Raw genomic sequence first — 21,273 nt, 5'->3', positions numbered from 1 at the left:
GGTGGGGGGGAGGGGGGAGTGGGAAAGGAGATGTGGTCAGGGGGAGGAGATGGGGAGGGAGGGAGTCTGGGAGACGGAAGCAGGGGCCAGGGAGAGCCTCCCTGGAGGGCAGGGTGCCTTGGAGAAGTTGGAACATGGCCCTAGCCAGTGTGGCTCAGTGGAGAGAGCGCCAGGCTGCAGACCAAAAGGTCCCGGGTCTGATTCCAGTCAAGGGCATGTATCTTGGTTGCAGGCTCCTCCCCTGGCCTGGGCCCTGGTCGGGCTCGTGCAGGGTGTGTTCCTCTCACATTGATGTTTCTCTCTGTCTCTCTCTCCCTTCCACTCTCTCTAAAAACCAATGGAAAAATATCCTCGGGTGAGGATTAACAAAAATAAATACATTTTTTTAAAAAAGGAGTTGGAGGCGGCATGGCCTGCAGCCGAGGAGGACGGGGAGGGACAGGGAGACAACCAGCCAGCAGGCCAAGAGGCTTTGACAGGCCTCAGGTGCTGAGCGAGGAGCAGGGCCCCAGAGGTCAGAGCTGTTTGTGGAGCTGTAGGGCGGGGCGGGGGGGGGGGGGCGGGGGGGGGCGGGGGGGGAGGCGGGAGGGGGGACCTCAGGGGCCTCCTGAGAGGCTGCGCTCTGCTTCCGAACACTCACCCTTGCCCCGTCGCCCACAGTCATTCTGAGGCTGGCCCTCCCCCCCTCCCCCCCCCCTCTCCCCCCTCCTCGTCCCCCCCCTTCCCGCAGAGGAGTCCTCTGCTGCCCTCTAGCCATGCCCCCTGCAAGCACAGCACCTGGCCGGCCCCCTGTGAGCGCGCATACTCAGCAGCGCAGGGCCTTGGCGCCCGGTGGGTGAGGTGAGGATTGAAGCACGTGTGGGAAGGTGCCCTGAGCTCCATCTGCTGACACACATAGAATCCTCGCTGGGCCCCAGCATGCATTAACGACAACTTTTCTTACTATTCGCCCCCTCTCTCTCCTCCCACACCCTCCAGGCCCTTTCAGGGGGACACAAGCCCACCCCACAGCCCTGCCCACAGCATCAGCCTTGCTACGGGGCAGGGGTTGGGAGGGTGAAGGGAGGCCAAGCCTGTCCCCCTTTGCAGTCTTGCCTGAAGGCCTGGGACGCGAGGCCCTGGCTGGAGGGCCAAGGACGAAAGTTAGAGGGGGCCTGATTTTGGAAAGAAGTTCCCAGGGGGCCTAGCTTCTCGTTTCTACCCTCTCCCCGCCGGTTTCTCACTGAATGGGGCTCATCACTTCTCACCCCACTGGGTAAAGATGGAGAGGGTGAAGGGGCCTGAGTGTAAGAGGCCGCCTGAGGGGAGCAGGACTGGGTAGGAAGGCAGGGGCAGGAGCTGGCCTCTACATGTGCCATAGTCACCTTTGGGCAAACGAGAGTGAATCCCCTGCTGTCGTTTTAACCCTGAGACGGGAGCTGCAAGGGCCGCTCTCAGTAAGCGCTGGCCTGGGCGTCCTCTCGTCAGCACCCCATGGCACGCTTGCACGCCTTCCAGAACGGGCTCGTCACTGCAGGGGAGCAGCGCTCTGCACCGCTCCGACTTCATCCGATCAATATGTGTCTGCCGGCCAGCCCTAACGTCTCCCCTTGGCGCCACCGGGCCAGGCGGAGCCCTCTGCCCGCGGCTGCAGCACCAGCCCCGCACTGGCCCCCAGCTCTGATGCCCGCTTCCCCTCCGGGTGGGACACACCCTCCGGATCTGCCCATCTGCCCACAGGAGCGACCCTCAGGCTGTGGGGGCAAACAGTCCGGTCCCTGGGCCACCGGGTCGTGGGGAGCCTGGTGCAGCGGAGAAGCAGAGGCAGCTGTGGTTGGGATAAAGGTGACTTTGCCTGTCCACGGAACCCCAAGTAGCCAAGATGGGTGTCCAGTGTCCACTGCCCGCTCTCCCCTGACACCTCCTGGGCGCTCAAGGTCATTGCTGCCAGAGAAAAGGAAAAGCTGCTTTTCCAAGCTCCCACCCACACGCCCACCTCATCTCCTCCCACCACGTCCATCACCATCACGTCGTTTCCCCTTTTCTAGCCAAGTCCTCTGAGCCCTGCAGGGGGTGGCTCCTGGCAAGGCTAATCTGTTTTTCGGACCAAATCCACATGCCAAGTCCAGATGTGGTTCTCAGCTGGGCTGCCTTCCCCACAGCCCTCTGGGCTTTTACCCCTGGACAGCCGGGCCTGTCCCGGAGGTGGCAGCACCTGACATCAGCAGCCGCAGGCGGCCGGGCCCGTCCGGAACCGGCGGCTTCAGGTGTGGTGAGCGGTCTGGGGGACAAGGCCACAGGCGCCCTGAGAGGGTTCCTGCAGAGCCTGCCAGCAGGGCCCGTCTGTGCCCCCAGCATGTCAACAGAGGAAGGCGGGGCCTAGGGGTGCTCCTGCCTCTGCATCCAGCTGCCCAGCTCACATCCCAGCAGGCGCTGCCCTGCCTCCTCTCACCTGAAGGTTGTTGTTTTTTAATATATTTTTACTGCTTTCAGAGAGGCAGGGAGAGAAAGAGAGAGATAGAAACATCAATGATGAGAGAGAATCATAGATCCGCTGCCTCCTGCATGCCCCCCACTGGGGATGGAGCCCGCAACCTGGGCCTGTGCCTTGACCTGGGATCAAGCCATGACCTCCTGGTTCATAGGTCAATGCTCACCCCCTGAGCCATGCCGGCCAGGCCACCTGAAGACTTTTAGTCACTCCCCCTCCCCCCCCAGATGGGAGGAAAACAATGCCCTAAAGAGGGACCCGGTACAGACCAACCCTGTCAGACCTGGGAATGGGACCGGGAACGGGAGCTCACAGACGGGGGTCTCCCCGCCCGTGGCCATCAGGTCAGCCTGGCGAAGGCCCCTGCCTGGGCAGCAACGCGTCTGTCCAGGCTCTCAGTGGCCAGCTGTGTGAGCTTGGGAGGACCTCTCTCTGTCTCTCTGCACCTCACCTTTAAAAGCAGCCCTTGCAGGCGGCGTGGGGGGCTCTTCTAGTTAAACTCAGGCCCCGCTGGGGCGGGGGCGGGGAGCAGGTGCCAGGGCTGGTGTGCACTGAGCGTGTGCTAGGCCCAGACGAGTGTGGGCTGTGGGAGAAGAGCTGCTCTGGAGCCTGATAGGAGAGCCTGTCTTTGTCCTTGACTCATCACGTGGCTGTGAGCAGGTCACTTCCTGTCCTAGCCCTGTGTTCCCTTCAGGAAGATCAGGAGGCGGGCCAGGTGGTCCCTGGGGTTCCTCTGACTCTGAGGTTATGAAGATCTCCTTTCCCACCCCCCCCCACCCCCCCACCCCCCCCCACCCCCCCCCCCCCCCCCCCCCCGTGTTGGCCTCACGCCCTGAGAGCCCAGGAGTGCAGACTCCAGGTCCATGCAGCCAGCAGTGCTTGCGAGGCCCTGCTGAGCCTGCAGGGGGCACCAGGGGGCCGTGAAGGAGCAGTGGAATTGGGAGGCGCTTGTCCAGGCACCCCCACCTCAGCTGGGGGACACAGACAGCCGGTGACCAGTGAATGCTGAGCCCTCGAGTGGAGCTAGCCCTTCCCCGACCAGGCAGCTGGTTCTGCAGCCAGAACTCCTCCTCGAGGCCCCAAGCAGGCTGGACCCAAGAACATTGATTTAGGGGCAAAGCCTGAGCCGAAGCCAGTCCTCCCGGAAGCCAGCCCAGCGCCAAAGTGTCCTCCCAAGTGCCCTGGGGGCAAAGCCCCAGGATGAGAAAGATGCTGCCTCGACCCCAGAAGCACCGGCAAGAAGCCCAGTGCTTCTGCGGCTCAGGCCTCAGTTTCCCTGTCTGCTCAGCAGAAAAGCACCCTGTCTGATGGCCCATTTTTGGCGGCTCCAGAGGGCAGACACCTTTTATTTATTTTTAATTTTTAAAAAATATATATTTTATTGAGGGAGAGGGAGAGAGAAATAGAAACATCAATGATGAGAATCATTGATCAGCTGCCTTCTGCACGCCCCACACTGAGGATCGAGCCCGCAACCCGGGCATGTGCCCTGACTGGAATCAAACTGTGACCCCTGGGTTCATAGGTCAACGCTCAACCGCTGAGCCACGGCGGCTGGGCCAGACGCCTTTTCACACCAAGGTAACCGTGGCTCCATCAGAGACCGGCCACCGCAGTTGAACCTGCCACTTCCTTCCTGGCCTCTCTGTTGGCCAGAGCAGTAACCCTCACAGCATCAGGACTCTCCTGGAATGTTCTAGAATGCACCTGCCGCTAGCCACTGGCCAAGGCCTCTCAGAGGTGACAGTGAACAGCAGAAATGCAGGAACCGACCCCGTCAGCACTACCTTACCCTGCAGAGTTGCGATTTTTCTCATCTGGCGTGTGTGTGTGTGTGTGTGTGTGTGTGTGTGAAAGAGAAAGTGCAAAGAGCTATAAGAACAGGGACCAAGAGAGAAAAAGACTGAGTGTGTCTGCAATAGTGGCGCCAGGGTTGACTCTGGCCCTGAGCTGGGGGCTGGCCCAGCAGCACATAAGCAGGGTAGGGCGGCGGCTGGGACATAACTCCCCCCACCCCCACCTCCCCACCTCCCCCCCCCACCCCCACGCCCACCCCCACGCCCACCCCCCCGCCACGCTTGCTGTGGAGCTGCACGGGGCAGACTCTGACCAGCTGTCCTCTGTCTTCCCTGAGTCCAGAGCAAGCAAAAGAGGCTCTGCAAGCGGGGGCGGGAGGGGTGAGCCCTCTGCTCAGAAAGAACAGACACATCAGTGCCCCAGGCAGCCGCGGGGGGGCGTGAAAGATGGTCCTCGCCCCAGGAATAACCGAGAGCCCACCGAGAAGTGGCGGCACAGGGGAGGCCAGGGGGCAGGAGCCACGCCGTCAGGGCCGCGGGAGGAGCCTGGAGCTGCGTCCGGGTGGGATGGGGCAATGGCAGCAGCCGGACCAGGAAAGCGGCCCAGGGTCTCTGGCCCCGCCCTCCCAGAAAAAAAGCCACGCTCACAGGAGGTTCAGGGAAGACAATCTGTTTATTGTCGCAATCGATCCAACCAAGCGGACGAGCTGCCGGACTCGGGCTGCTCCAAAAGGCAGACACGCCGCACGGCCGGGCCACAGGGACCGTGAGAGCTGCTCGCCGCCACCTCGCCCACGGGTGGCCCGGGGAACCTTGAAGTGCGTCAGTAGTTGAGCTTTCCCCTCCAAGTGCGCAAAGAGCAGGAAACGCATTCCATCACTTGCCTTTCGTGAATTAACTCAAAACACGGAGAAATGGTTGTTTCCCTCCCCAGCGTTGCTTTTGGGGTGGACGTAGTGAGCGGTGTGATCTGTGTGTTTGTCTATATAATATGCCTACACCTATAGAGACTGTAAATGCATCAGCAGGCTTTAATAAAGAAGGCGTCCGCGAGAGACACAGCGGGAGACGCGGCTGTCTGTCCTTAGAACAGAAGCAGGAAGGAGAATTTCTTGATTCATCACCCATTCCAACTGCCCCGGCCACTCCCGTGGCCAGGGCTGTCCTTTGGACCTGGCCGGCATTTGCTATTGCCCATCTGCTTGCCCTGGCCTCGGAGGCACCGCGGCCCAGCCCGCCCCTGGTGACCGAAGGAGAGCGGGTGGGATCAGTCCGCACCTAGGGCAGCGGATACATCCAAAGCCAGTTCCAAGGCCCCGAGAGGCGTGTCGGTCCGGAATGATTGTGCTTGGTTCTTTAAGCTAAGTCCCGGTCGGCCAGCCCTTCTCTCCTTACGGCGGCCCTTCATTAGGGAGAAGAGACAGTTGGGGGTTCGGAGAGCAGGAAAGGGGGCAGTGGAGGAACCAGCAGGCTAACCCCAGCAGCGCGCAGGGAGGGGACATGCAGCCCAGGGGGCCTGGGGCCCACAGGGCAGAGGAAGCCACCTCTCCGGTCTGAAGGAAAGCAAGGGGGAGAGCAGGCGGCAGGGGGACCTCGCGTTCCCACCTCCACTCACAGGAGCTGGCTTGTCCCCAACCTCAGTGCCCGGAGGCGGCTCTGGGAGAGTCGTGGAGGGGTCCTAAGGGGCTGGAGGATAACGTGGTATCAGGGTGGGCGCCTGGGGCAAAGGTGGTCCCGGCCCATCCCCCTCTGCTTGGCCCTGAGGCCATGGAGAAGACTTGCCCGCCCTGGGCCCCCAGACATCTTGGGCTACATTATGGGGAGTTGGGATTTCTTAGACTAAACCCCGGGAATCTGACAATCGTTCTCCGGAATGTGATGAGTCCTGGAAAAGGGGAAGGCCTGGCCCAGCACAGATCCTCACTCATCCAGGAGAGGGGCCTTGAGGGGTGGCAAAAAGCGACATCTGCGGACTGAAGAAGCATCCCACCACCCCCGGTCCCAGCGGCACCAGGCGCCCGCCCACCTCTCCCCTCTCGGCTGGCTGGCTTGAAAGATGGGCCATGCCGCCTGCCCCGGGCCTTCTGGTGGCTTAGCCACCCCGTTGGCAGTGTGCTGATTGGCAGTTAGGTACTGAGCAGAAGAGTTAGAATTTCCTGGTGGGCTGGGCCCGCCCCACCCAGGACGCACCGAGCTGGTGGCCCACGCCCCCTGTGCCTGGACTCTCTTCCTTCTTCCCTAACTCCAGCCCTGGCAGCAGCGGCTGCACAAATGGAATTAGATGCACCACAACAATTAATCTTGCCCCCCCACCCCCACCCCGTGCTGGCCTGGCGGCTCCCAGCTCCGTATGGCTTTGTGTACAACACCAGCACCTACACAGGCCTGGCACACAGCAGATACTCAGTAAACGGATGTTAAATGGAAGTGAATTACACTGAGCCTCCCAGATGCTCACTCCCCTGATTGGCCATCTGACGGGCAGAGGCAGAGAGTGGTCCCTGAGACTGTCACTGTCCTGTCCCCACCCCTCCCCCAGGCTCCTTCCCGCCCTGAGCTCTGCCTCCCTGAGTCTGCGCAGGACCTGGGCCCCCCCGGGACCCCAGGAGGAGGCCCACCTGGGGCAGGGGAGGGGCATGCCTGCGGCTCTGTCCTCATTCCCACACCCCACCCCTGCCACGGGCATCCCCCCACCCCTGCCAAGGGCATCACCCCACCCCTGCCGTGGGCATCCCCCCACCCCTGCCACGGGCATCCCCACTCGAGGGAGGAGCAGGGCACCCCCTCCCCTCCTCTCCCACCAGGACAACTATGGCTGTTCATTCAAACCGGAGGCTGACGGCCAGAGGAGGTGCCAGGGCCCTCACTCTGTCCCCCTGAGCCTCGGTTTCCCTGTGCGCAGTAGGAGTGATGTGGCTCGGCCTCTGGGGGTCCCCCAAGGCCTCTCACCGCGCCTCCCTCTCCTGAGATTCCCCTCAATGTGTGTGACGTGGAGGGAGATCGGCTCCCACAAACGCCCCTTCTTCCCCAGGGAGCCACGGCGGGGGGGTGTAGCCCAGCTCTAGACCGGACATGGCCACGGCCACGGGCTCCCCTCAGTGGAGCTCGTGGAAACTGCTGGGGGCCTGGGATGGGCTGCGAGGTCGGTCCCTCACCCTGCGCCCTGCGCCCTGGGCCCAGCTCACTGGCGCCCCCTCCCCGTCCCTCCGCTCATTGACATGTGCCTCCTGCTGGGGGGCACTCTGGTGGCAGGAAATGACCACCACCTGGAGCACACGCCCGCCCGTGACCGTGCCTGATCGTGACCAGCTCCTGGCCCTTCCGTACTGTTCTCACCAAACCCCCCAGCATCACAGCCAACAGAAACCACCGGTTTCAGAGTTCATCCACGGAGGAGAGGGCGGAGCTGGGCGCCCGGACTGGCATCTCCACTCGCCTCCATCTCGGCTTCCCTTCGATGGCCTTGCTCGTGCCCACCCCGGTCTCCAGGCGCCCATCAGCACCCAGCCTGCAGGGCTGCCCGCAGGAGCACGCAGCTCAGGGAAGCCCTGCCACCCACAGGTGCCTCTGAGGCTGCCCCCAGATGAGTCCCGTGAGAGCAGGCAGACCGCCGGACCCCTCCTCCACTCCCCCCCTGCCCCTGGGGCGATCACACGGCCTCCCCTCCCCTCAGGGGCAGCGGGACCCCTTCTCCCTCCTCCAGGGCCCTCACATCCCGTACTCCACGGCGGGCTTCTCCCATGAGAGAGGTGGGTGGCTGATGCAGTGGGGGGACAGTGAGGGGTTGGGAGGCGCAGGCCGGCCCTGGGACCTGGCCCAAGAGAAGCGCACACCGAGGCGGGGGCACACTGCACAGGGGAGCGGGGGCGGGGATGGGCGCGGGGCGCCGGCCGCTGCTACTTGGCACCGTCCTCAGCGTGGCCCTCGCCGTCCGTCTTGCCCTCCTCCTCGGTCTTCAGGTCATCGGTGCTCAGCTTCTGCTCCTTTTTCCTCCTCACACACTTCACAACCATCAGCACCAAGATGACCACGGCCAGGAAGCCTCCGACCGAGGCGCCCACGACCACGGCCACCGTGGAGTCCCGCTCGGGGGGCTCTGGGGAAGAACAGGAGGCAGACGCTGAGGGCCAGGCTGCCAGGGAGCCGCCCTCCGTCCCCTGCTCCCAGGTGCGGGCCGTCCCAGCGCTCCTCTCCTCCGGGGGAAGCACTGGAGTCAGAGCCTCATCCGCCCAGGCCATGGGCCTCTGAGCCCCACCCCGGATCCCAGGGCCCCTGACAGCCCAGGGCCGCAGGAGGAGGCGGAGGGGAGGGCATGGACTTGGAGGTCAAGCAGACCCCATGGGAGCCCTGGCGGTATCTGTGGAGAGCTGATCTCAGATGACTTCCTCTCCCCTCTCTGCCTCCGCGCTTATAAAACAGCAGCTCCTCCCTAAGGCCTCCTGAGGGTGAAGGAGTGGCTGCAGCTAGAGCTCCGTCTTGGACCTGAGACACATCAAGTCCCAGTCGGCGGAAGCTGCTAGAAGGATTCTGAAGATCCTGATCCTGATTGACAGCATCATAAGGGCTCTCGGAGTCACGCCCCCAGGTCTCTAAGGACTGGAGGGAAGAGAGCAGGTGCTGGGACCACCCTCAGCGGCGGCTCCCCAGCCGCCCCCCCAGGACAGACTCCCAGGGGCCTCCCCTGGGCAGCAGGTGAGAGTAACGGCCAGGACCAGCCAGGGGCCTGCAGCGCCGTGCCCGCGCCGCTCCCTGCCCTCGCCGCTCACCCTCCATGAGGACCCGCAGCTGGATCCTGCCGTGGCCGCGGTGGCGGTCGGGCGGGTTCAGGATGTAGCAGCTGTAGAGGCCCTCGTCCTCCGGCTGCACGTTCCGCAGCGTCACGGACACGTCGTACTTGCTGGGGTTCCCCGAGAACTCCACGCGGTCCCGGAACCGCTCCAGCTTCAGGTTGATGATCTTCATGCGGAACTGGAGGAACTGGGGGTGGCGAGGGGCAGGCTGAGGGGGTGGCAAGCCTGGGGAGCGGGCGCCTCCCCCCAGCGTTCTTACTTGGAGACAGGCCCTTACCTCCAGACCTCCACCCCTCCCCGGGCCGGCAGGACAACACACCTTCCGCCTGAGCAGACGACCCAGGTCCGGTCCAGGCAGGGCAGGGCTCCACACCCGCCAGACTCACCATCTCCTCGGAGCAGTTGCCGCACTCCTGGTAGGTCCAGTTCAGGGAGAAGTGCTTGTGGTTCACGGTGTAGCAGGAGTTGAAGGTGCAGGCCAGGCGGGCGTCGGAGCCATTGAGCACGTTGAGGGTGGTGGGCACCGTGACTTCCATGCTGCGCCCTGGCGGCACTGCGGGCAGAGCACACGCTGGTGAGGGCTCTGGCTGATGGGGCCAGGAGGGGCACACCCGCCACATGGTGGGAGTGGGGCTGGGAGGGGACATGCCTCCTGCACCTGGTGGGAGTGGGCCTGGGAGGGGGCATGCCCGCTGCACCTGGTGGGAGTGGGGCTGGGAGGGGACATGCCCGCCACCTGGTGGGAGTGGGGCTGGGAGGGGCACGCCGGCCACATGGTGGGAGTGGGGCTGGGAGGGGGCATGCCTCCTGCACCTGGTGGGAGTGGGGCTGGGAGGGGCATGCCCGCCACCTGGTGGGAGTGGGACTGGGAGGGGGCATGCCCGCTGCACCTGGTGGGAGTGGGCCTGGGAGGGGGCACGCCCGCCACCTGGTGGGAGTGGGGCCAAGAAAGTGCATGCCTGCTGCACCTGGTGGGAGTGGGACCGGGAGGGGGCATGCCCACTGCACCTGGTGGGAGTGGGGCCGGGAGGGGGCATGCCCACTGCACCTGGTGGGAGTGGGGCCGAGAGGGGGCATGCCCACTGCACCTGGTGGGAGTGGGGCCGGGAGGGGGCATGCCCACTGCACCTGGTGGGAGTAGAGCTATGCAGAGGCGTCCCTTATGGCTGAAGTAGTCAGGGGGTCAGGGGAGGGTGGGGAAAGCAAAACTCCAAAGGGGTAACCGATGTGGCCTGGGTGTAAAGTGGGGGCAGAACAAAGCTGGGGTAGAGAAACCAGATCCCCTGTCCGCCAGGGACAGACAAGGGCCCACGCCTTTCCCAGGCCGGGCAGGCAGCCCTCTGCCCGCCGCCTGCTCCCGGCCCTCGGCCGGCCGTGCTGCCTGCTCTGCTAGCTGCAGACCCTGGAGAAAAGTTCCCTTGTGCTGCCTCAGTCTCCCCTCTTCTCCTCCACTCCCAGCCACCTCCGCGGAGCGGGAGCCCTTGGGCTGAGCCAAGTGTCCCCAGCGTGTCAGACACCTCCTGACACTTTGCACCCCAGGCCCCTACTTGCCTCACCCTAATCCTGGCCTTTTAAAAAATATATTTTTTTATTGATTTCAGAGAATAAGGAAGGGAGAGAGAGAGAGAGAGAAACATCAATGATGAGAGAGCCTCCTGTTTGCTCCCTACCTGGGCATGTGCCCTGACCGGGAATTGACCCATGTCCTCCTGGTTCATAGGCTGACACTCAACCACCGAGCCATGCCAGTCGGGCCTAACCCTGGCCTTAATTCTAAGGTTCTTTGCCAATATTGTCAAAACCTCATCCCCAAAGCTTGAGGACAAGCAGTGCCCTTCAGTGTCAGTCACTCTCACTCCTTTACGACGTTGGTAAACCACCCACTGTGCGCTGAGCCCAGCCTGGGAGACTGTGGGCGAGGCTGGCCCAGTGGCCGCCGCGTGGAGCTCGTCCTCTCGGGAGGAAAGGACGTGGGACTGTGCCTTTGGCTGTGAGACAGGCGACAGGTGTAAGAAATGCAGCGATGCAGCGAGGTGGGGGTTGTCTGTGGTCGGGGAGGCTGCCAGGCGTGTGGGTGCCCCTGGCTGAAGGGAGGGCAGGAGCCTCTTGACATGCTGAGGGGATCAGTCCTGAGGCAGGAAGGGCCCAGGAGCTGGAGTGAGCGTCCTGTCTCTGAGGCTCCAGGAGCAGAGTGACCAAGGGGCAGATGGGGAGGCTGAGGCCCAGGGTGAGGCAGGGACCGAGGCGCAGGTCCATGGGCCAGACAGGACTTAGGGTGGAACTCCTGGGGGTGAGACAGGAAGCCACGGGACTGGGAGCAGGGCCCTGGGAGCAGGGGTCTCTGTGGGAGCTGCACTGACCTGGAGACCTGACCAGATGTGAGTTCAATCCCCGCCCTGCCTTCCTGCCCTCAGTCTGCTGCGAGACCCGGGCAGGTCCCTCCCCTCCAAGCCTCATCCCCGCCCCTGAGGAACGCAGCTCCTGTTGTTGAGAAAATTAAAGAAGATGAACTGTACAGAGCACAAAGCGCAGTCTGCCGGCAAAGGGAGCTCTCAGCCCTGCTTCCCTAGACGGGAAGGGCTTTCGGACAGTCCCCTGCAGAGGGCGCCTTGGGCACGACCCTCGGGACTGTTCCCTCTCCCCACTTCATAGCCCGGAGGGAAGCGCTGGCTTGCTCCAGGCAGGGAGGGCGCCCCCCACGCCCCCCACCCCTGCGGAGGGCCGGGGCGGGGGGGGGGGGGGGGCGCGCGCGCGCAGAGGAGCCTGGCAGCCTCATCCTGAGCTCACCTCCCTCCCAAAAGCTCCCTGCTTCGATGGCATCTTCCCTGGAAAGGCCAGCCTCATCCCAGGCTCCCCATTCCCCACCCCCTTCCCCCGTCAAAGGAGCCCCCAAGTGACACCAGGAAGCAGGGGCTGCCAGTCTGGCTGGCCCACCCCTGGCCCCCATCCTGTCCCAGCCCACAACATCAGCCCAGGAGAGCTGGAGCCCCCAGGCAGCACCTAGACGCCCAAAGAGCCGGGACTTTGCCATGTAGGAGGGCAGGTAGGAGGGCAGAGCGCGAGGTGAGGGGCTGTCAGGAGGGGCAGACAGAGAGGCACAATGCGGGTCCCTCCCCCAAACCCTGACAGCGGGTCCTGCGGAAAGCACTGGCCAGAGAGGACAACCACCAAGTCCCAACTCAGAGGAGGCCAGAGGGACCTCAGGAACGGGCGTCCAGCCTGTTGTCCTGCCAACGGGGAAAGGGAGGCGCTGCGAGAGACACGGAGGATGGGGCGAGCTGGGGCCAGAGCCAGTTCCGGCTCCTAGTCCAGGACCCGCCAGCGAGGCCTCAGGGGGAGGGGCCGCAGGCCCTCCTGACACACAGGAGCCGCCCCAACGCGGTGGGAGCCATAGGAGAACCCTGGGCTGGTGAAGCCGGTGCGTCAGGGAGAGCGAGTCCCAGCCAAGGCCCGCGAGGAGGCAGTGACCTGCCATGTGTCCCAGGCCCTGCCCAACCCCTTTAATCCTCACCACACTGACCCCTCTGTCTTCCAGAGGAGAAAGCTAAGCACAGGGCAGGCCCATGAACAGCCGCGTTAGTAAGTGGCAAAGTTCGATTTGAACCCAGGCCGCATGCCCCCCACCGAGGGCCGAGGGGCTGAGGCTGGTGGGGTGACTGTTTCTCCAGGGGTCCCAGGGACCTGACCTCCCACTGTCTACACAGCAGGCGCGCCCCTCGGGGCGGCTCCCAGAGCGGGCGGGTCTATTCCAGGGACCTCCCTCCAGGGCCACCCACAGTGCTGCCGGTAGTCTGTTTGAGACCAGGTCCGGGCCTGGCCTCCTGAGTTCCAAGTCTCAGAAAGGAAATGACGCTCACAGGGGGCAGTGAGCATGTCGCTTCTGATCTCAGTTCCAACCTCCCTGGTGCTGGGCTCCCCATTTCCTCCAAGCACATTGCCCCCCACCCCCTGCCCCGTCCCCCACTGTTCTCACCGGCCCATCCAGAGAGCACACAAAACACACAACTGCGCTGTCTCCCGCCAAACAGTCACCGCAGAGGCCAGAAGTTACTTCTCTCCATGCCTGTTTCCAACCTCAGCAAGCGATGGGCCAGGTTTATCTTCTTTTTGGTTAAAAAGAGAGGCCGGCTGCGTGCTCGTGGTTGAACATCAACCTCTGAATCCAGAGGATCCTGGTCAGGGCACATGCCCGGGTTGTGGGCTCGATCAGTAGTGTGGGGCGTGCAGGGGGTAGCCAATCAATGGTTTCCTCTCATCATTGATGTTTCTATCTCTCCCTCTCCCGTTCTCTCAGAAATCAATAAACATCTATCTATATATATAAAAACCTAAGTGACCTTTATGACCAGATGACGGGTCAACAGGTAGCTATGACACACACTGACCACCAGGGGGCAGACACTTAACACTGGAGCACCCCCCTCCCCCCCCGCCCCCCCGTGGTCAGTACGCTCCCATAGCGGGTGTGCCGATCAGCCAGAAGCCAGGCTCACAGCTGGTGAGCACAGCTGTGGCGGCTGAGACTCTGCTGCCTCCATGGCAGTGCTACCGAGCAGCAGCGGTGGCAGCAGCAGCAGGCACAGTGGGGCTGGACCAGGATGAGCTGGAGCAGCGTGGTGCCCGGTCCCAGCTCGGGCTCATCCCAGGACGCCTGCCGCTTCACACACTGCTACATCCCTCGGGGGATATTGGACTGCCGGTTTCGGCCTGATACCCAGGGATCGGGCCGAAACTGGCAGGCCAACATCCCCTAAGGGGTACCAGATTGTGAGAGGGCACAGGCCAGGCTGAGGGACCCCACCAGTGCACAAATCCGTGCACCGGGCCTCTAGTATATTTAAGGAAGAGAGAGAGAGAGAGAGAGAGAGAGAGAGAGAGAGAGAGAGAGAGAGAGAGAGAGAGAGAGGAAGGAAGGAAGGAAGGAAGGAAGGAAGGAAGGAAGGAAGGAAGGAAGGGAGGGTCGGACTAAGCAGAGACATTGCCTCCCTGACTGTTGGACCCACAGTCTCCTGGGGCAGTCCCTGCCTCTCAGACCTGTCCCTCCCCAGCAGCCAGGAAGCGATAACCCCAGACCTTCCCTGGCTCCTGGTGCCCTGGACCATGTCGAGGTGCTGCGCGGCGCCCGCGCCCTCTGCCAGCGGCCAGCCCTGTGCTTCCTCCGCACCAGGGACCGGGCTCTGACTTCCCTGGAAACACCGCCCTCCTTCACGCTTCCCTTTCACACCTTCCCCCGTGACTTTGCTTCAAGATGGGAAGCGAGTTCACCTCCCCCACCTGGGGCTTCCCACGTACCCGGCAGATGCCAGCTGATAAGGCGTCGCCTGGGTGACGGCCCCGCCACTGCCTGTGCCCACACTCAGCCCCGCCCGCCACCTCCACAGGACGGAGTCCGCATGGCACAGGGGCCGGAGCGGGCTCCAGTGCCCCCAGCTGGCCTGGGCAGCGTGGCTAACCTCCCAGCGCCTCGTGTCGCCTGTAAATGGGGACGGTAGTAGAACACCACCCTTTCGCTGCTGGGAGGTTAGCTCACTCGCAGTATGAAGCTCACTGCAGCGCCCGCACAGTCAGTTCTCCACACGTCAGCTGCTATTCTTTTCTTTCCTTTATTATTATTCTTAATCCTCGCCTAAGGATATTTTTCTATTGACTTTTAGAGAGAAACATCAATGTGAGAGAAACACATCTATTGGTTGCCTCCTGCATGAGCCCCAACCAAGCCCAAGCCAGGGAGAGCCTGCAGCCAAGGTCAGTGCCCTTGACTGGAATCGAACCAGGGACCCTTGGTCCACAGGCCGAGGCTCCATCCCCTGAGCCAAACTGGCCAGGGGTTAGCTGATATTCTTATCACTATTATTGCTGTTATCACAGCGTTTCAATGCTGGGTTGCTATTATTTGTCCTGTGCCTAAGTCCCTCCAGAGGCTCCGAGGAACTGATGTTTTTTAAAAAAATATGTTTTTAATGATTTCAGAGAGGAAAGGAGAGGGAGATGGAGAGGGAGAGGGAGAGGGAGAGGGAGAGGGAGAGGGAGAGGGAGAGGGAGAGGGAGAGGGAGAGGGAGAGGGAGAGGGAGAGGGAGAGGGAGAGGGAGAATCATAGATCAGCTGCCTCCTGCATGCCCCCTACTGGGGATCGGGCATGTGCCCTGACCAGGAATTGAACCGTGACCTCCAGGTTCATAGGTGGACCCTCAACCACTGAACCACGCCGGCCGGGCCGATTCCTATTCGCCTCAGCATCCCTGGCCCCAGGCACCATGTGGCACCCGGTGGGCACTCGTGGGCGTCTGCAGGAGGAAGGAAGGCACGGTCCCGCCCGCCGTGTCGGGGTTCCCCCCCCCAGCAGCAGACACCTGCAGGGGGCTTGAGCGGGGACCAGACTCCACGGGGGGCTTCACCTAGCACCACCCAGATGTTGGTGAGCGCGCCAGTGACCGCAGAGCCAAGTCAGGAGCAACTCCAGGGAAGCCCAGCCGCGTGGATCGTTTCTGGCGGAAAACTGGTCCCACGTGCTTCTGTCGTGTGGGCAGCGGCTGCCCGGCACGTCCGCTTTGCCAGCTCTGTCCTCCCCACACGCAGCCCCTGGCCGTCTCCTCTCTCGTCACTTACAGCGTCCCTCCCGCTGAGGGCGATGCTGCCACGGCCGCCCGAGCCCCGCTGTCCGGGGAGCCGGCGGCCTCGCACAGCGCCTCAGCCACGCCAGCGTCTCCTCCCTCCTCTTCCACCAGGCTTGCAGAGGCGTCGGCTTCCTCCACCTCCTGCCACAGCCAGGCCCGACCTCTTCACCCCAGAATCCATCTTCCCCTGAGCCACCTCGTGCTGGCCATGAGCCGCTCCTTTCCTCACTAGACAGGCTCTCCAGCGGCTCCCCAGGGAGCCCTCACTCCAGTGGAGGCCACCTCCCTCCACCCCAGCTCCACACACACCCAAGGCTGGACCTGCTGCGGAGATGCTTTGACCATTAAGCAATGTAGCAGTAACGCTTCTTGAACACCGGGGGCAGCAGAGGCCAACAGTTCAGGTGTTCAAGTCTCAGCTGACCTTACCCTGTGACCTCAGTGGGCACGTGGCTTAACTTCTCTGTACCTGTTTCCTCACTGTAACACGAGGGTGATAACAGCATCCACTCCTCCGATCACCGGCCACCATGGTGGACAGCGCCCGGGCACAGGAAATGCTTTCATAAAGGTCACCTGGTACTGAGCACCTGCTCGCTTATCCTCTCACAGAAACCCAGGCGGCAGGTACTCCCCAGGCTCCCAGGAAGGAACTGAGCTCAGAGCGATCCAGTGCCCTGTCTACGGATATGAAGTAAATGGCCAAGGCGGCCTGGAGCCCAGATCGGCTTCCGCAGCTCATCTCTGGCACCGCCACACACTGCTGCTCTGCTGTTGAGATGTCTGGTAACTCGGCAGAGCGGACGGTCTCCTGCGCGCTCCGGGGCGAGCCTCTGTCCAGCACTCTGGCCAGACAGGCGCCCGGCAGCGAGAGGCACTGCGCGGTGCTCCTGCGACAGCCCGGGCGCACCTCAGCTGCTGCACCAGCAACGCGACGTTTAGGAGCGAGAATGAAACTCCCGTAACGCAATCTAGCGCATAGCTCTCCAGCCCACCTCCCACCAGAAGGTCCATGAGCGGTCTGATCGGAAATTAGCACTTGGATCCCTGAACAGGGCCGTCCGCATGCCTGGGCTGGACCGTTCTTAAAGGGCCACAAAGTCACTGGCCCGTGGCTTCCTTCTTTTTTTCTTTTTTCCTCCTGATTCCTTCCCCTGACCCCTCCTCTGCTCCCTCTGGCCCAGTGCCGAGCAGCAAGCCTCCTCCCACCCAGAGACCGTTCCTCAGCCAGCTCCCCCCCCCCCCCGCCCCACCACACACACACACACACACACACACACACACACACACACACACACACACACACACACACGTTTCAAAACGTCAGTGGTTTGGGTTCCAAAAGCCAGACAGATTCAACTTGCTGCCTGCCCCCCCCTCCCCACTGCCCCCCGTCTCTTCTAATATCATCATCCCCCAGATTCCAAGGGCCAGGGGCCCCAGGAGGACCCCTGAAGGGAGCATTAAGTCTCAGCACCCCACCTGTGCAGCAGCTTCCAACACCCACAGCCTCTGCACATGGAGCTCCCCCCCCCCACACACACACACTCACACACACACACACACACACACACACACACACACACATAGGTCCACTGCAAAGCTGTCCAAACACAAACTGCCTCCCCAGACGCCTGTCAGCCCTGAGCAACACTCAGCACTTCTGAGCCAGCGCTGCGCAGTCCCCAGCATCCTCTCCGGCCCCACACCCCCTCCCCAGGACGCGGAGGGGAGGCAGGTCTGGGGGCCTCCTCCGGGCTGCACTGGGGACCCTCCAAGCATGCGACACACGGTGTGCAATCTGACTTACCCAGAGAGAAAAAGAGACCGAGGCCCGTGAGGCCGAAGGCAGGGCGCGGGAGCCAGGCATGTCTGTGCATTTCCAGAGCCTGGGAGCCCTGGGATGTGGGCGAGGGCGGCCGAGGGCTGCGCGGGAGGAATTGTTAGGGGCCAAAAAAATAAATAGGATACCCGGGTGTACTGCAATGACACACACAGCGTTAAGGAAGCTTTATTTCCATCTCTAATATGGCCGGCCTGTCTGTTGCTGCTAAAAAGAACGAGGGAGTGTGTGAGGGAGAGCGAGAAAAGGGGGATGGAGTAAATCTTGCGGTTGTTGGATTTCAAAAGGCAGGTGGGAGGGCGTAAAAAAGTCTTTCTGAAAAGAAGCAAGTTCCCCGGAAATGTTTACCCTCGAAAACAAGAACTAAAGCAGACCCTGCCTTTCTTCTTGGTTGGGTTTTGAAAGCTGTTAGAGGAACCCCTTTATTTCAAAGCTGCTGTAAGGGTGAGGGGACACCCCAAAAAAGGAGACACTTGTTCATGTTATTTGGAAAGCATTCGGGGAAGTGAGTCAGGAGACTTTGGGGAAGTAGGGACTTCCTCATTATTCTGGCATTTTCACTGAAATCAGAGTATGTCAAAGCGAGCTGGTGCGAACGCACCTAAGCAGTCTTACAGGGGGGTGTAAGGCACATCCACAGCCGTGCGGGGAGGGGCCACGCCAACCTGACGAGCTCGGGGAGGCCTGCGTGGCGGCCGTGCCACCAAGAGACCCAGAATAACCACAGAAGATGGTCTGAAATGAAAACTGTTTAACTGAAAGCCGTTTAAGGCAGGTGGTCACGTCCTCGGCTAGAATCTTCCCTGATCGAGGCCGATCTTTTTATTGTTGAGAGAACACACATGTTCCCCACTTTTCTGCCCTTTGTCCCCCTCTGCCAGCTCCCGCCCACCCCAGGCCTTCACCACACTGTGGCCTGTGTCTGTGGCTATGTATGTGTGCACGCGCATCCTTGGTCACCTGCTCCCCGCCACCGCCCTCTGAGAGCTGTCGTTCTGTTCCAGGCGCCGTGCCTCTGGGGCATTTGTCAGTTTCTTTTACTCATTAGATTCCACACATGAGGGAGATCACGTGACACTTGTCTTTCTCTTACTGACTTGCTTCACACGGCATAATGCTCTCCAGGTCAGAGATCCTCCATTGTTACTGCTGCATAGTATCCCATGGTGTAGATGTACCACGGCTTTTTATCCATCACCTGCTGATGGGCACTTGGGCTGTCCCAGACCTTAGCTATTGTAAATTGTGTTGCTATGAACATAGGGGTGCATGTATGTATCCTTTCTGATTGGTGTTTCTGGTTTCTTGGGATATATTCCTAGAAGTGGGATCACAGGGTCAAATGGCAGCTCCACATTTAATTTTTTGAGGAAGCTCCATACTGTTCTCCACAGTGGCTGCACCAGTCTGCATTCCCACCAGCAGTGCAAGAGGGTTCCTTTTTCTCCGCATCCTCGCCAGCACTTATCAGTTGTTGATTTGTTGATGGTAGCCATTCTGACAGGTGTGAGGTGATACCTCATTGTGGTTTTAATTTGCATCTCTCTGATGATCAATGACTTTGAGCATTTTTTCATGTTCTGTACATTCTCTTTGGAGAAGTGTCTATTCAGGTCTTTTGCCCATTTATTTTTTTTAAGCTGGGTTATTTGTCTTCCTTTTGTTGAGCTATATCAGTCCTTTATATATTCTGGAAATTAACCCTTATCAGATGTGTCACTGGCAAATATGTTCTCCCATTCCGTGGGTCGCCTGTTCACTTTGTGATGGTTTGGTGTTTGCTGTGCAGAGCTTTTTAGCTTCATGTAGCCCCCCTTGTTCATTTTTCCCTTTGCTTCTCTTGCCCTAGGAGACGTATCAGCAACATTTATTTAAAGATAGAGGAAAAGGGTAATAAGCCAAGGAAGATGGCCATGTTTGGAACGGAAAAGGCAAGGGATGCTCCCCTACAGCCTCCAGAAAGCAATGCAACTCTGCCTCTGCCTTGATTTTCGCGACGTGAGACCAGTGTCAGACTCCTAACCGACAGAACCGTAAGATAATAAGTTTGTGTTGTAAAAACCAAACAGCCCAGCCAGTGTGGCACAGTAGTTGAGCGTCAACCCATGAACCTGGAGGTCATGGTTTCATTCCTGGTCAGGGCACATGCCTGGGTTTTGAGCTCAATCTCCAATCCGGGGCGTGCGGGAGGCAATGGATCAATTATTCTCTCCCATCATGGGTGTTACTATCTCTCCCTCTCCCTTCCTCTCTCCAAAATCAATTTAAAAAACACACACAAAAAAACACTCTCCAATGGTTTCCATGCTCAAATAAAGGTCACTCTTTACCTTAATGGAGCCTGTCTGTGGTCTTTTGCATCTAAGATAACCGGCCTTTGGAATGTCAGGGTAACTCCCTTCCTCCAGACCCCTCAGGGCACAGCCACTGCACCAGAGCAGAGACTACAAATGTCCTCGTTGATATTTTTATGTTGTTAACTGTTAACTACTATCCCGTACCCACTGTTAGACCCGAGCGAGGACGAAGGGCGGGTACAGGAGGTCACCAGGGCAGAACGCTCCAGGTGCCCAGCAAGGGGCCAAGCTGGGAAAACAAGCGCCTCGCTCCCAGAGTGACCTCTCCTCCCCGCCCACATCACTGGTCCTGCGGTTTGGACCCCGATCTCTCCTATCCCTGGTGAGGCAGTTTAGACCCGACCTTCGACCTTCGCTCCCTAGAGATAACATCGAGGCCTCAGTTGCCTTTCGGCTCCAGGCCCAGAAAAGCAGCAAAACCAGACAAGTGACACCATGGCTGCCTCAGGACCAACTCTATTGACCAATGACCCCTGGCCTTGGTGCTGACCAATCAGCGGAGACCACGACCCCGAAAGAGCTCACCTGGGAAGCTGATGAATTTTCTATTAAGGCCCTGAGCCCTCCCCTAAGATTCCCACCTGCATGCAAGAGAGAGAACTATGCTCAGAGCAAAGGACCCCATGTCCACTCTCCCTCCAAGGAGCACGCCTGTGCCCTTCCCTTCCCCTCCTTCCCCCACAGGCACGTCTCCCCCAAGCTCTAAGGGCCCCCATGAGACTGCAACCAGGGAGCCGTGGACAGTGGTAGCTAGTCCCGGGCTAAACCCCTGAAGCGGTCTCCAGCCCCATCCCCTTTTCCTTAAATAAATTCAATTTTCTTTAATCACCATCTGAGATGCACCACCGACCTTAACCTTTCACCCCCTGTGTATGTGTCTGTCTATCATTTTACTTTTTATCCAATCCCAGAGATGCCCTCTCCTTCCACTTTGCTTTCTCCCGCCTCCCTAACCTATCACCAATGGGTCTCCTGTGCCCCACTTATGTCTCCTCTGTTGGTTGTAATGTATAAAACAAGGTGGGAAACTGCCATTCCCTGGGGCGTTATCTCCATGACGTGAGATTTTGCTTCCCTGTCCACAGTTTGGCTCAAATAAACTCACAAAAGTTCTCCACAGGTTTGAATGTTTCTTACGTGGGCAGTAAAAAGACATTCCTGAGACAATTGGGGGGAAATGCATATAGTCTGTGTAATTGATTATATTAATGTAAGTTTATTAATTTTGTTAGGTATGTGCTCTGAGAGCTTTATCTGTCACACGCCAGAAATTTTACAGGTAAAATCATATGATGCCTGGAATTCGCTTGGAGATATTCCAGGGGGACAAGGCAGGAGGGAGGTGGGGTCAGTTGTTGGAACTGGCGGTGGGTGCCACGGTTCATGACACAGTTCTCTCGTC

General features: G+C 60.5%; 1 protein-coding gene across 1 annotated transcript; it reads right to left on the bottom strand.

The window, feature by feature from the left end:
- Positions 1 to 7,920: 7,920 nt before the first annotated feature.
- SCN2B (sodium voltage-gated channel beta subunit 2) lies at positions 7,921 to 17,759 on the bottom strand. Its single transcript, XM_059707753.1, has 4 exons — positions 17,482 to 17,759; positions 9,443 to 9,609; positions 9,033 to 9,243; positions 7,921 to 8,362 (listed from the first exon to the last, which is right to left on the bottom strand). The coding sequence occupies exons 1-4, from the start codon at positions 17,549 to 17,551 to the stop codon at positions 8,163 to 8,165; spliced, it is 648 nt and encodes a 215-aa protein (XP_059563736.1). The 5' UTR covers positions 17,552 to 17,759; the 3' UTR covers positions 7,921 to 8,162.
- Positions 17,760 to 21,273: the final 3,514 nt, after the last annotated feature.

This window comes from Myotis daubentonii, chromosome 9 (assembly GCF_963259705.1).
Source record: "Myotis daubentonii chromosome 9, mMyoDau2.1, whole genome shotgun sequence".
Classification (NCBI taxonomy): Eukaryota; Metazoa; Chordata; class Mammalia; order Chiroptera; family Vespertilionidae; genus Myotis; species Myotis daubentonii.
The sequence above is the reverse complement of the archived record's forward strand: the minus strand, read 5'-3'. Positions and strand labels throughout refer to the sequence as shown.